The sequence below is a fragment of the Erpetoichthys calabaricus genome, chromosome 12, assembly GCF_900747795.2.
Source record: "Erpetoichthys calabaricus chromosome 12, fErpCal1.3, whole genome shotgun sequence".
Taxonomy (NCBI): domain Eukaryota; kingdom Metazoa; phylum Chordata; class Cladistia; order Polypteriformes; family Polypteridae; genus Erpetoichthys; species Erpetoichthys calabaricus.
In genome coordinates, this window is record NC_041405.2 from 54,459,825 (window position 1) to 54,473,926 (window position 14,102).

The 14,102-nt window shown below is 40.0% G+C and overlaps 1 protein-coding gene and 1 non-coding gene across 3 annotated transcripts; both read left to right on the forward strand.

Moving 5' to 3' along the window:
- Nucleotides 1–190: 190 nt before the first annotated feature.
- rpsa (ribosomal protein SA) lies at nucleotides 191–8,369 on the forward strand. 2 transcript variants are annotated; one of them, XM_028815562.1, is made up of 7 exons: nucleotides 191–302; nucleotides 4,971–5,139; nucleotides 5,313–5,431; nucleotides 6,059–6,304; nucleotides 6,772–6,900; nucleotides 7,283–7,442; nucleotides 8,228–8,369. In XM_028815562.1, exons 2-7 carry the CDS (start codon nucleotides 5,007–5,009, stop codon nucleotides 8,320–8,322), a joined length of 882 nt encoding a protein of 293 aa, XP_028671395.1. In that variant the 5' UTR covers nucleotides 191–302; nucleotides 4,971–5,006; the 3' UTR covers nucleotides 8,323–8,369. The 2 variants fall into 2 exon arrangements, with proteins under 2 accessions (XP_028671395.1, XP_051790473.1); XM_051934513.1 differs by having other exon boundaries at nucleotides 195–300; nucleotides 4,970–5,139; nucleotides 8,231–8,369.
- LOC114663292 (small nucleolar RNA SNORA62/SNORA6 family) lies at nucleotides 5,481–5,620 on the forward strand. Its single transcript, XR_003718106.1, has one exon. It is a non-coding gene; the product is annotated as a small nucleolar RNA SNORA62/SNORA6 family (small nucleolar RNA).
- Nucleotides 8,370–14,102: the final 5,733 nt, after the last annotated feature.

Sequence of the window (14,102 nt, forward strand, 5' to 3'; positions counted from 1 at the left end):
TTTTAAACGTTTTTCATCAGAAAACCCGGTTTCCACGTTTACCTGTATTAGTTTAAATGGCACTTTTGCCACTCGGAATACGACGTACGCGTTGACGTATCGTGTCGACTGGGCAACACAGTGAATGTGGCGTCTATCTATATATGTCTATGGTCCTTCCGTCTATTTCTTTCTCTACAGTTGCTTTCAACGGAAACTCACCCTGATTGGCTAGTATGAAGCAATAAATAGCCGTCACTTCCTCTTTTCGGCCTCTTTATTTCCGAGGGAGTCGAGGTCTCCATACGGCGTTGTTTTTTTTGGTGAGTTTGTGTGTTCGGCTAATGTCAAATTGAAATAGAAAAGTGATCATTATTCCTGAAAAGTGTAATTGAAAACGTGATCGGACAAATGGTGGATTTTTTTTATATTTCGAGGACGTCAGTATACGGTTTTGTGTCAGGTCACGTTTTAGGCCCAGTCGCCTTGGCTCACTCTCGTTTTACATATGAAAAATAAACGTCTCTTTTAGTTGATTGGGTTTCACATGAGTTCGAGGCAAAAAAGGATTTTTAAACATTTGTATTACATCTAACATAAAAAGTAAAACTCGATTCGAGACTGCAGCACCAAGCATGACTACAACTAACGCATGTGCGGCGCGCGGCCTTCTCGGTTTCACTCCGCGCACTTTGGAGACGAGAGCTGGGCCGAGTACAATAACGCGCCAGGCATGGCATTCATGAATAGAGTACTATATTAAGTAAAAATAGCACAATTAGCGTTGTTTGGAACTATGCGTATTTTTAAATATCTGAACTTTTTGTGTTGGGCTCGTTCTGCTCCCATTACTCATAGCCTCTCGCGTACATCATCCATGTACATTAGATGTTGTTTTTTTTTTCCATGAGCTTGTCATCCTCGGTTATTTGGTTAGCGTATCAAAGGGCCTGTCCTTCAATAAACATTCTTAACCATGTACGCGAGTGTTTCCTATTGTGTCGTTCGTTGGCGTATGTGTATAGGGGGAAGAGTATTTAGGGTCGTACTTAACAGAAGTTGTAAACGGATCGGGTTAAAGCTTTGTATATCAGCTGCCAGATACCCTTTTAACTTTAATCAAGCAGTAGAATGTGGTGTATTCACTTTTTTTTTTCGTTTATTTTTAAGTTTAATTGCACTGCCATATCATAGATTCAGTTTATATGAAAATACATGCAGGTTAGAAAATAATAAACCTGGATAGATAGAAGTCTGTTGTACACAGGGGGTGGCGTTGGAAAACATACATTGATTCATACTAGTAAAAGCTCTCTATTTATGGTTACTTAGTGAAAGTTTTGTAAACAGTCTGTACAGCATATTTGTTGCTAAAGTTGTACTTTTATACTCTGCTATTCAGGAGATTGAAACTTATTTTATCCTTGTGCACTGTTTAAGTTGAAGTGTGCCAGTTAAAACAATTTTGCAAAACAACTCTGGTCTTCTCAGAATTTGTTTTTAATATGATGCAAATCCTCGGATTAATCACAATTCCTGAAAAAACTCCATACCTGTACTGGTGAAGAGGGAAGCTCGTATGACTCCCTTAACCAGAATACCTATTTGGGCAATAGTTTGTCTTGGATTGTATGTAACTTAATTTGCATTTTTGCATTAATATGTATCAAACTTTACTGACAATTTTTTTTATTTATAGTGTAAGTTCAAAAACAGCTATTGTTTAACATATCAAATCAACAAAATATTTACTTTTGACAAATGTTATTGTCTTGCATGTTTTATGAGCCTGCATACTATGATTTCACATACATGTTACACAGCAAAGTCCTGTAAAGTATGATACCGCTCAAAGCAGCCAATTGCATGCATTGCCACATTGCACTGCTTACAATATGAGTTGCACTGGTGTTTCCTTTTCAGTTGTCTGTTGCTGCACTTTCTCACATATTGTTAATGTGTACTGTAGAGCGACAAGTCACCCGTTTGACGTCATGCCATGCCACTGCCACCAAGTTTTCCACCTGTATGAAAACCGTATTGTCACCTGTTCACCCTCACTGTGCCACAAGCTCAAACTCCCCTGCTCTGTAGCTCCAAGAACAATTCGGGGCATGTATAAAAATTCTGTGTACACAACATGACCCAAATGTTCATAGCCCTGAAGCAGCTCCAGCACAACCTGACTTATCAAGGGACAGTTCTGGCTTTGAAAGGAATAGTTTCCTGTATATGCAATTACTTTCAGGCAGAAGCCAGTGTTTGCTTCTGCCAGTACAAAATCCTTTATGCCATACTTTGTGGGCTTGTCTGGCATATATTGTTAGAAAAAAAAGGCGTCCCTTTTATTTTATCATAGGTTCATGCGCAGACAAATCCCTGCCAGGCTGATAAAATTGTTTATATGTTGGTTCCACAATGTCAAGCAGGGGTTGAACTTTATACATGGGGTTATAGCCTGGCTCATTCCTTAGGGTTTGCTTCTGGTTATCACTAGGGGTGGGGCGGTATGACCAAAATTCTATATCACAGTATTTTTCTAAATTATCCCGGTTTCACGGTATTCGACCGTATTTTTTTTCCCCATGCATGAGTGGATGTTAACCACATTTTCCACTGCAATTACTGGCTAAGAATAACCTATTCCACTGTCAAGAGTATTGTACATTGTACAAAAAAAAAACATTTTAATGTGCACACAAGTATTAATACAGTTTTGCATTGCCCCATAAAGTGATAGTTTTCAAGGGGGTGGCACTAATGGAGAAGGTATTACATTGCATGACAGATGCAGTCAAAATATAGAACCTTTTTATTGAACAAATTTTGCAAAAACAAACTAATTTTGACAACATATTTTCAACCATACAAAGAGGCATTTAGACTTAGTAAAATATCCAGAAGTGCTTGTCAAAAATTGTATTGCACCGAATATGTCTTAGAAAAGGAATAAATAGTAAATATTTTTTGTAAACCAACTACACTTCCTGTTAATGTTAACAATCTCTGTCCACTGACATGTTAAAGTGACTTTTTAAACAACTTTATCATCATTAAACTGCATAATATTTAAACTAATAATTACAATAAAATAAATAGTATTATTACTGATAGTTGTACTATTACTTCCAAGACTTCAAGCCCAGGTGCATTACACAGTATTCAACAAATTAAAATAAACCAAGTGCAACTTGGTGATGACATCTTTACCAACTGAACCATCATTTAGGCAAACTGCATTAATATGGACCTTGCTTCAAGCTAAGCTATACTGGGAAGAAAAAAACAAACTATATGTCGAGAACAAAGTCAACATTTACACTTTATTCTCGCCGTTTATGTTGAGATTAAAGTCGACATTTCCACTTTATTCTCATAGTTTACTTCATAATTAAAGTAGAATGTCGTAAACTAAACTTCTTCCTAAAATCAATGTTTAATCAATTACTTAATTTACCCCATCATAAATTAATGCAGCACATTAAATGCTTTGTGGTACGTTCCCCGACCCAGTGGTTAATTACTACGCTTCTTAAACTGACTTCCTCCGCACTAAGAGAAGACAGCGATCACCATACAGAATCCATTCACTTCATGATATTCCTGCTTTCTGAAAATTTAGAATGCTAAGATAAATACTTGATATCATTTTCATGATGAAATGCATTAAAGCAGGTATTACACATGCACGGTAGTGAGGCGGTAGTGCTGCTCCCTCACAGCAGGTGTGACGAGGCTCCAAAAAACTGGATGTCTGAATAGCTATCACACAGGTTTAACTTAAATATTGTGTAAATGTTGGGTTTGTGATCTGCTGGTCGGAGACACGAACACACAATTCAATGCATGTTCTTCTGAGCGGGCTATCTTTATTGCATGCATGCTGTCTCTATCTGACGTACCAAAACCCCAGTTCCTATCCGTCCTTTTTCTTTCACCACATAACCAATCACCACACGATAAACGTCTTTGTGATATTAAAAACTATTTATAAACTTAGCCCACGGAGTGTTCAGAACTTTAAAAATATCTTCGTTATACATGTTTAATTATGCCATCCATTCAGAGTTGCGCCCATCTCTGAACGAGTCGCCAGCACATCGCAGGATGAATACAAGCAAAACATACACTAGCAGGGTCAATATAGCACAACAAAACCCCACATCCTACATGACTTTGAAAGGAAACTGAAGCACGCTGAGTAAACCCGCCAGAAAAACATGCAAATGCAAGGCAGGCACGCTGCCGTGCCCCCATATGATTAATGCATTTCACCATGAAAATTTATATTAAGTATTTATCTTAGCATTCTAAATGTTCAGAGAGCTGGAAGATCATGAAGTGAATGTATTCTGTGCCGCGATTGCTGCCGGCGCCTCCTCTTAGTGCAAGAAGAAGTCAGTTTAAGAATCGCTTAACACAAAGCATTTAATATGCTATATAACTTATGACGGGGTTTGAGAAAATCTAGTAAATTCTGGTACTAAAATCCAAACAATGAGCTTTTGGTATTTGCTGGTAATTGTATAGGGCACAACCCCACACTACACTTGCCAGTTTGAATATATGTATAAAGTGGAGTATATCCATATATGTATCCACCAAGGTGCAGGCATTACAGAGAAATGTTTTGTGCAACCAAGCAGTAATACTACAAAGTCTGCCTAATGAGGAATTACTTCAGGGTACCAAAAGACCATTAGTGTAAAATTATAATACTGGTGGACATTATAATGGCCTTGGCTCCCTCCCTGCCTTGATGATGGCCTTGGCTTCTTCCTGCCATGCACCCAAAATCAGTGTGATCCTACAGATTTGAGAATAGTGTATTACTAATTTGCATAGCAGTTTATACTTTGAAGAGATTATTTTAGAGTGGGAAAATACTTGCTATTGCAAAATGTCATGCAGTGAACTTAATCATCACTGTACTTCACTGTTTGGAGTCCTTTTTATTGTTGTAAGGATTTTTCTTCTATTCTTTCTGCTAGCTTTCCCATCGTTGCTTGTTTAAGGGAGAGTCCACGATGTCCGGAGGTCTTGATGTCTTGCAGCTCAAAGAGGAGGATGTCCTCAAATTTTTGGCTGCAGGGACCCACCTTGGTGGAACAAACCTGGATTTCCAAATGGAACATTATGTATACAAAAGGAAGAGTGATGGTGAGGATTAAATGGTAGGGCTTAATGAAAATGATTTTCATTCTTTTAATGCTACAGAGCATTGAATAAAAAGTATTGAACTTTGTCCAAATCTCTTACTGCTTATTTTACTTTCAGCTTCTAAGTAAAATTTGAGTGAACTGTTCGTAACTGTCATTTCTACTTCTTCCCAGGCATTTACATCATTAACCTGAAGAAGACCTGGGAGAAGCTACTTTTGGCTGCTCGTGCAATTGTGGCAATTGAAAACCCAGCTGATGTCTGTGTCATCTCTTCTAGAAACACCGGGCAGGTAAAGAGTAATTCTGTATAGTCTACTTCCAAATTAGATGGTATGTTGTTCTGCACACTATTAAAACTTGGCGCTGAGGTCAACGTCAGAGTGTCGGAAGTGTGCTAAAGTGATCTGGCAGGTTTTTCGCTAACACCACAAGGGCTGTGTCCCAATGCGTGGGGTTTGATAGTAATCCTTGCTACAAAATAATGTAATACTGTTAAAACCGATATTACTAAAATTTTGTTTTAATTTGGTCAAAGCACAGAAATCATTCCATCAGCGTAGACTCGATCAGCAGAGTCTTTGCTTCTATATTTATGTATGAAAATTTTGCTATCCATTGTTTTTATTTTACATTAGAATAGTCAAATTTAGCACTGTGAGGTTGTCTGTTGTCTTTATAGGAAGGCAAAATGGAGTACATCCTATACTTGAAAGGGGGAGAACAGTTGGCATGTATTTAAACACACCAGAATAACTGAATGAACCTGAAATGATGTGCAATTCTTGTATCTTCTAGGCACACACCACCAGTGATTAGCCTTTATTTACATTTGAGTAAAATCTTCATTTGTGCAACTTAATTTAAAATGTGGAGAATTAGTTTTCTCTTTAGCATTAATTTTTTATCTATTTTTACAGCGTGCCGTTTTGAAGTTTGCTTCTGCTACAGGGGCCACAACCTTTGCCGGACGTTTCACTCCTGGCACATTTACAAATCAGATTCAGGCTGCCTTCAGAGAGCCCCGTCTCCTCATTGTGACTGATCCCAGGGCTGACCATCAGCCACTGACAGAAGCTTCCTATGTAAACATACCCACAATTGCTCTGTGCAACACTGACTCCCCACTACGCTATGTGGATATTGCTATTCCTTGCAATAACAAGGTGAGTAATTTTGATGTTTTCTTGTCTTGCAAAGAATTGTGTTTTCTAGACCCTCTGAAGTGAAGTTGCTTTGTTAAAGACCAGGCAAAATTTTGATGATTCCGCATCTTTGCCCAGTATTGCTTGACATTTTCTTTTGTGACCAGTTTTTCTAAAAAAAAAAAAAAAAAATTTTTTTTAAAAAGTGTTGGATTTTAAAATGTGTACTACTTGGCCCATATCTATGTAACAGAGACATGTGAAGGATACGTTTTTCTGTTTTGCACACAGTTAGAACTCGGAGCTGAGACTAGCCTGTCTAGTCTGTGATCTCATGGGTGTAGGGTGTGTGCTACATTAAATTTACAGGGGATTCAGTGCACCCTTTTCTTAGGGTAACTGATGAAGTTGGCTCCCTTTGTTACAGTTGATTTTAAGAATTAAATCTTGTTGGTCTACTGATAAATAACACTGAGGAAATGTTGCAGGGTCCTCATTCTGTTGGATTAATGTGGTGGATGCTGGCTCGTGAAGTACTCCGAATGAGGGGCACAATTTCTAGGGAACACCCCTGGGACGTCATGCCTGATCTGTACTTCTACAGGGATCCAGAAGAGGTAAGACTAGATGCCAAATCCATCGGTTACATTTACAGAAATAACCTAATTGAATAGTGCAGTTAAACAGAACAGGAGTTGAGAATAAATTTGCAGCCTTGGACTTTTTGGGTTGTTGTTTTTTGGGGGGGGGCGGGCCTCCTTCCCTTACTTTTTACTGGATGTGGTTTAAGTAGTCTTTAAACAAAATATCCTGCTGCAGAGGCAGTTAAAATGTTCAGTTATGCAGGTGCACCAGTGTAGTGGACTGCTCTGCATATTACTCATGTAATGCACAAAGGCTTATAGACTTTGTGAGCAAATACACACTTGAGTGGTGAATATACTTCCTGTATCCAGTGGGACTTTGTTCTTATTAAACTGTATTGTGGTTTGATTCCAGATTGAGAAAGAGGAGCAAGCTGCTGCAGAGAAGGCAGTTGGCAAAGAGGAGTTCCAGGGTGAATGGACTGCCCCAGTGGCTGATTTTGTTCAACCAGAAGTGGCAGATTGGTCTGAGGGTGTGCAGGTACCATCTGTCCCAATCCAGCAATTCCCAGCTGGTATGTACTTTAATAATTACAAAAAAGTCACGGCAGTGCTTCTTTAAACCTTAGCATTTCTAAACACATGTAAATTCTGCTTGAATGGTAATGGTTTGCTGACTGCTTCTGAACATAGGCAGAAGTCTCACAGCAAGTATGCTATATGAAACATCCTATTTTAAAAAAAACTTGGAATGTGACTAACGTTTTCCATAAAGAAAAGTAAATGTAAAAAAAATCAGTTTACAAAAGCAATTATTTCAACCATTGAGTACAAGCAGCGTTGTACAATCACTTGAATATCTGTCTCTGGTCCTGTGTGTCATGTTAAAATTGTAGGTTCATTGTATATTCCATAAAGTTGTTCAGGAGTTGAGTACTGGAGATCATGTTACACTATTCATTCAACAATTAGCAGCTATTTTGACAGTCTGTTAAAGTAGAATGGTACAAGAGAGTTAAGATCTTCTTTACAAATTTGGTCCGCCATGCTTCATTGCTTTGTATGGTTGAGCATATCATAAGCTATCCAGACAAACTTGAAAATGTGCCATTGGATCAATCGATAAAAGATAGAAGTATCTGGTCACTGCGTAATGCACTACTTTGTGTAATGAGTGTGTTGACTGCTGTGAAGCATTTCCATATATTAATCTGTGAAGGACCTTTTCAACTTGACATGTAAACCTGTGGTGTGTTTACCCCCAAACTCCCCCATGGTGCTACTAGGTCTAACTTTGTGTTAGAAAAATTTTGTTTCAGATTACCCACCTTCAATTTATTTTTATTTTTTTAATCAACAGAAGACTGGAGTGCAGAGCCTACTACACAGGACTGGTCCGCTGCTCCAACTGCTCAAGCCTCAGAATGGGGGGGATCGAATACAGACTGGTCCTAAACAAAGGATTTGGTAGCATTCCTGTATCAATAAAACTGTTTACTGAAGCTCTTCTGTGTAATTGTGTTATTTTGGAAAGCTGCTTGATTGCTAGAAGTAAGATAATGTATCTGTCACCTTTAGTGGTGGTTTTTTATTTACAGTGCATCCGGAAAGTATTCACAGCGCATCACTTTTTCCACATTTTATGTTGCAGCCTTATTCCAAAATGGATTAAATTCATTTTTTTCCTCAGAATTCTACACACAACACCCCATAATGACAACGTGAAAAAAGTTTTACTTGAGATTTTTGCGTATAAAAAAAAAAATTGAGAGCACATTGTTGTGATGTGAGATTTTACATATAATTTGATAAATGTTTTGTATGTCTTTTATTTCTAATTTGGGCAAAGCAATGTAATTTAGTGTCCCCCACCCCCCTTAAGAATGAGTCTGTTTGAATTTTACAACAGGATTTGGGGGGAATGTGTTTTAAACCAGTTTGGCAAGTGTTTCTTTGCTAGTGTTATTTCTACCCCCGCAAATGGGCTAAGGTGTACTTTTAACATATGGTTTGGGGGCAGGTGTTAAGATGTTCTGTTTGGAATTGGCTTGTCTCAGAGGCCTTGAAGTACCATGATGTCCTATTGGCTCTCGGGGTTGGACAGAACATCTATAAATGTATGTTTAACCTCGGTATCTCTCTTACCAACCAACATATGATGAAGAAGCCACTCTCTTGCTAACCTGTGATGATGAAGAGAACACAATGAACAGCACAGCTCAGCAGCCATTTTGAACAGACGTGGCTGAAAGCTGAGCACCAATGAAGCCTTAACTAGAGACATTTAAGTAACCACAAGTCTGTGTGCCGCCTGAACTACATATCACCATTTAATCGGGTTGTATGGTTGCCAATATTCAAATGTATTTTGCATTTTGTTGTTTGTTTATGAATATAATCAATAATACTAATACAGTAATCCCTTCATCGCGGGGGTTGCGTTCCAGAGCCACCCGCGAAGTAGAAACCATATGTTTATATGGTTATTTTTATATTGTCATGCTTGGGTCACAGATTTGCGCAGAAACACAGGAGGTTGTAGAGAGACAGGAACTTTATTCAAACACTGCAAACAAACATTTCTCATTTTCAAAAGTTTAAACTGTGCTCCATGACAAGACAGAGATGACAGTTCTGTCTCACAATTAAAAGAATGCAAACATATCTTCCTCTTCAAAGGAGTGCAAGTCAGGAGCAGAGCATGTCACATAGATAGAGAAAACAATCTCTAGCAAACAAATCAATAGGGCTGTTTGTCTTTTAAGTATGCGGAGCACCGCGCACAAAGCTGTTGAAGGCGGCAGCTCACACCCACTCCATCAGGAGCAGGGAGAGAGAGAGAGAGTCAAAAATCAATACGTGCCCTTTGAGCTTTTAAGTATGCGAAGCACCGTGCAGCATGTCGTTTCAGGAAGCAGCTGCACAAAAGATAGCAATGTGAAGATAATCTTTCAGCATTTTTAGACGAGCGTCCGTATCGTCTAGGTGTGTGAACAGCCCCCCTGCTCAATCCCCATAAGTCAGGATCACAGAAAGTCAGCGCAAGAGAGAGAGAAAAGTAAGCAATCTAGCTTCTCAGCCATCTGCGAATAGCGTCCCTTGTATGAAATCAACTGGGCAAACCAACTGAGGAAGCATGTACCAGAAATTAAAAGACCCACTGTCCGCAGAAATCCGTGAACCAGCAAAAAATCCGCGATATATATTTAAATATGCTTACATATAAAATCCGCGATGCAGTGAAGCCGTGAAAGGCGAAGCGCGATATAGCGCGGGATCACTGTACATTGTTTAAACTGTAACTTCTGCTTGTCTTTACTACATCTAATTGCCTAAGGTTATAGATATAGAAGGGAAGGTGGGGATAAGTTGTATACAATAATACCTTTATAAACAGTGGTAAGTCTGTGAGATTAGGCATTCTAAGGCTACATATTAATAATACAATAGGGGAAAGTAGACCAATATATATTACTCTACCAAGACAAAACGGCACATGTTCATAAGTATTCACAGCCTTTGCCATGAAGCTCAAAATTGAGCTCGGGTGCATCCCGTTTCCCCTGATCATCCTTGAGATATTTCTGCAGCTTAATTGGAGTCCACCTGTGGTAAATTCAGTTGATTGGACATGATTTGGAAAGACATACACCTGTCTATATATTCCTGCATTGCGTTGTATTCTTGGTGGTGCTGACGCGACACTGGAAAGATAGACGGATAGAATAATTAACATGTACTACGAAGATATTTCAATGTTCCTTAAAAGTTTTGAAGATTCGGCGTTCTAAGCTTACAAATGGCTTCACATCTATTACAGAGCTGATTGTGTGGCAGTTGGGTATTTGGAGAAAGAAAAGGACAGGAATAGGTTAGTACGTTTGAAAGAGACCGTCATCGAAGGTCGCGCATGACGCAGCAAGCCTCTTGCGTGAGATGTGAACAAGCACTGCGCCACCGTGTTCCCATGTTTAATAACATGCTTTCATTCCTATCATCATGAAATAGATATCGCATATACATCTCAGTATTTTAATTATTCAGAGAGCTGTAATATCACAAATGTAATGGATTATGTGTCCTGTTGGAGAAAAAGAAAGCCTGTTTAAGAAGCAGGTAGTGATTCACACACACAGAGCACATAGAAGATCGAATACAGAACAAAGCATTTAACGTACTACTTTAGTTACAATGGGATTTGAGAAACTAGTAAACGATTTTAAGATGAAGTTTATGATGTTCTACTTTAATGGCAAAATAAACTACGTGATTAAAGTGGAAATTTCGAGATTAAAGTTGACATTTCGTGCTTTTTTTCCCCACTGTGTGCCTATTTTTTTGTCTGTACCCTAATAAGCTTTCATATGACACTCAGACGGTGGGCTACGACTTGCCTTTTCACGGCAACTTTGATATGTGATTTCTTTTTTATTTCGGGCACTGTGCGACTTTGTGAATTTGAGCTTTCGAGTTTCTCCGACACTCTGTCACTCGATCAACTTCCTTTTGTTGATTATACCACTGTTTAAACCAACAAATAGTACGTTTTTCCTTTGCCTCCACTTGGTATTCGCTTAAATTTTTATGTTTTCCCCCGTGCTTTTCCCATTGTTTTTTCACAGAAGGCTATTTATATTGATTTGCATATTCAAAGAGGCGTAATTCTGGGAGGAGTTGGGGCGGGACAGAAGGCACGTGCGTTACTTTTCACGCTGATCGGGATTTATGTAGCGGAAGAACGTGGAAGTTTGCGTACGTACAGATTCCTGCATCTGGATTTTTCTGTGCATACTCACATTCCCGCTTTTGTGCTTACGCCATGTTATAGTGTGAGTTCTACGCACGGCGTTATACATGAGGCCCCAGGACTCTTTCTAGAGCTGGCCGGCCATCTAAACTGAGCGATCTGGGGAGAAGGGCTTTAGTCAGGGAGGTGACCAAGAACTCGATGGTCACTCTGTCAGAGCTCCAGAGGTCCTCTGTGGAGAGAGGAGAACCTTCCAGAAGGACAACCATCTCTGCAGCAATCCACCAATCAGGCCTGTATGGTGGAATGGCCAGACGGAAGCCACTCCTTAGTAAAAGGCACATGGCAGCTCACCTGGAGTTTGCCAAAAGGCACCTGAAGGAGACTCAGACCATGAGAGAAAATTCTCTGGTCTGATGAGACAAAGATTAAACTCTTTGGTGTGAATGCCCGGCGTCACGTTTGGAGGAAACCAGGCACCGCTCATCACCAGGCCAATACCATCCCTACAGTGACGCATGGTGGTGGCAGCATCATGCTGTGGGGTTGTTTTTCAGTGGCAGGAACTGGGAGACTAGTCAGGATAAAGGGAAGGATGACTGCAGCAATGTACAGAGACATCCTGGATGAAAACCTGCTCCAGAGCACTCTTGACCTCAGACTGGGGCGACGGTTCATCTTTCAGCAGGACAACGACCCTAAGCACACAGCCAAGATATCAAAGGTGTGGCTTCAGGACAACTCTGGGAATATCCTTGAGTGGCCCAGCCAGAGCCCAGACTTGAATCCGATTGAACATCTCTGGAGAGATCTTAAAATGGCTGTGCACCGACGCTTCCCATCCAACCTGATGGAGCTTGAGAGGTGCTGCAAAGAGGAATGGGTGAAACTGGCCAAGGACAGGTGTGCCAAGCTTATGGCATCATATTCAACAAGACTTGAGGCTGTAATTGCTGCCAAAGGTGCATCGACAAAGTATTGAGCAAAGGCTTTGAATACTTATGTACATGTGATTTCTCAGTTTTTTTATTTTTAATAAATTTGCAAAAACCTCAAGTAAACTTTTTTCACGTTGTCATTATGGGGTGTTGTGTGCAGAATTCTGAGGAAAAAAATGAATTTAATCCATTTTGGAATAAGGCTGTAACATAACAAAATGTGGAAAAAGTGGCTGCGCTGTATATTTATGTGTGTGTATACTGTTCAATGGTTTTTTCCACTGTACCCTATTTTCAAAATAGGTTTATATATAGGGATGCGTACAAAATACAGTGAAATTCTTTGTTGGCTCATCAAAACATGTTGATGCTCTCCAGTACCGTGATTAGTACATTTTGAAGGCATGTTTGCTCTAGGTGAAGTTGAACAGGATAGGACCACATGTGTTATGTGCTTTTGATGGTGCATGGATGGAATGTGTACCTAAACCCACGCCCTGCTGCAATTTGAAAGAAGCTACTGAAGTGTCCACTGTTCTCAATGTGCTCCTGTGGACACACTTCAGCATGGTTGGACTGTGTGTTTATGAAATTGAGTAGGTGGCAAAGCTAACTACACAGAAATACTTCAGTTTCATTTTCTGCCAGTGAACAAAAGTTCATTCCACCATTAGGCTTTCCACTGTTCAGCTTACTATATAGTTTTATAGGATCATTTATTCACTTGTGTAATGAGTACAGTGAAATTCTAAACGTTCATGTGCTAATGAACTTGAAACATTGCTACATTGCAATTCCATCCATATTACTAACCGGGAATAAACCAGATATGGACGCAGGTACACGGCGATGGGACCATGAGACATAGTGCGCAGGCGCCTACAGCGCACGTCTCATAAACCGCAAGCGAAGTGTGATCCACCGCGAATGAAGGAGTCACGGCCCAAAAACGAAAAAGCTCAACTAACGTAAATAAGACATGAAGCAACAACACGCCCATAGCTAACGACTAACGACACAGCCACACAAAAAAGAGGATTCTGTGCTGCACCCCAGAGTCAGACGGAAGAGGCTACGGAGGCCCCACAGGTCCACAAAGATAGTACGGAAGGCGCCTACAACGCGCTTCTGAACTAAACGTCAACTAACAGAAATACGACGCGCGTCTAACACACCGCAGGCAGACCCCCGAGATGGTACAGAAGCCCCAGAGATACGGACTCTACAGCATATGTGAATCACATTACAGTAATACAATAATATGAGTACTCACAGACAAAACAAAAACAACAGGCTTCGGCGTCCCGCCCCACAATCAAACCGGAGAGAGTACGGCGTCCCCAATCGTCCACAAAACACAGCATAGTCAAACCCGAGATAGTACAGAGGGCACATGCGCCTACAACAACTACCACATGAAACACACACACGGCACCGGAGTTATAATATTAGCTCAACTAACGTAAATAAGCGCCTACAACGCGTCGCGGCTCAAAAACAAAGGAGCTCAACTAACGTAAATAAGAAATGAGGCAACGCGCCCATAGGTA

Bases quoted from the DNA above. Each gene is read 5' to 3' on its own strand.
- rpsa (XM_028815562.1), top strand. From the start codon at position 5,007: ATGTCCGGAGGTCTTGATGTCTTGCAGCTCAAAGAGGAGGATGTCCTC. The intron at 5,140-5,312 runs GTGAGGATTAAA...ACTTCTTCCCAG, and splicing joins ATACAAAAGGAAGAGTGATG to GCATTTACATCATTAACCTG. The intron at 6,305-6,771 runs GTGAGTAATTTT...GAAATGTTGCAG, and splicing joins CTATTCCTTGCAATAACAAG to GGTCCTCATTCTGTTGGATT.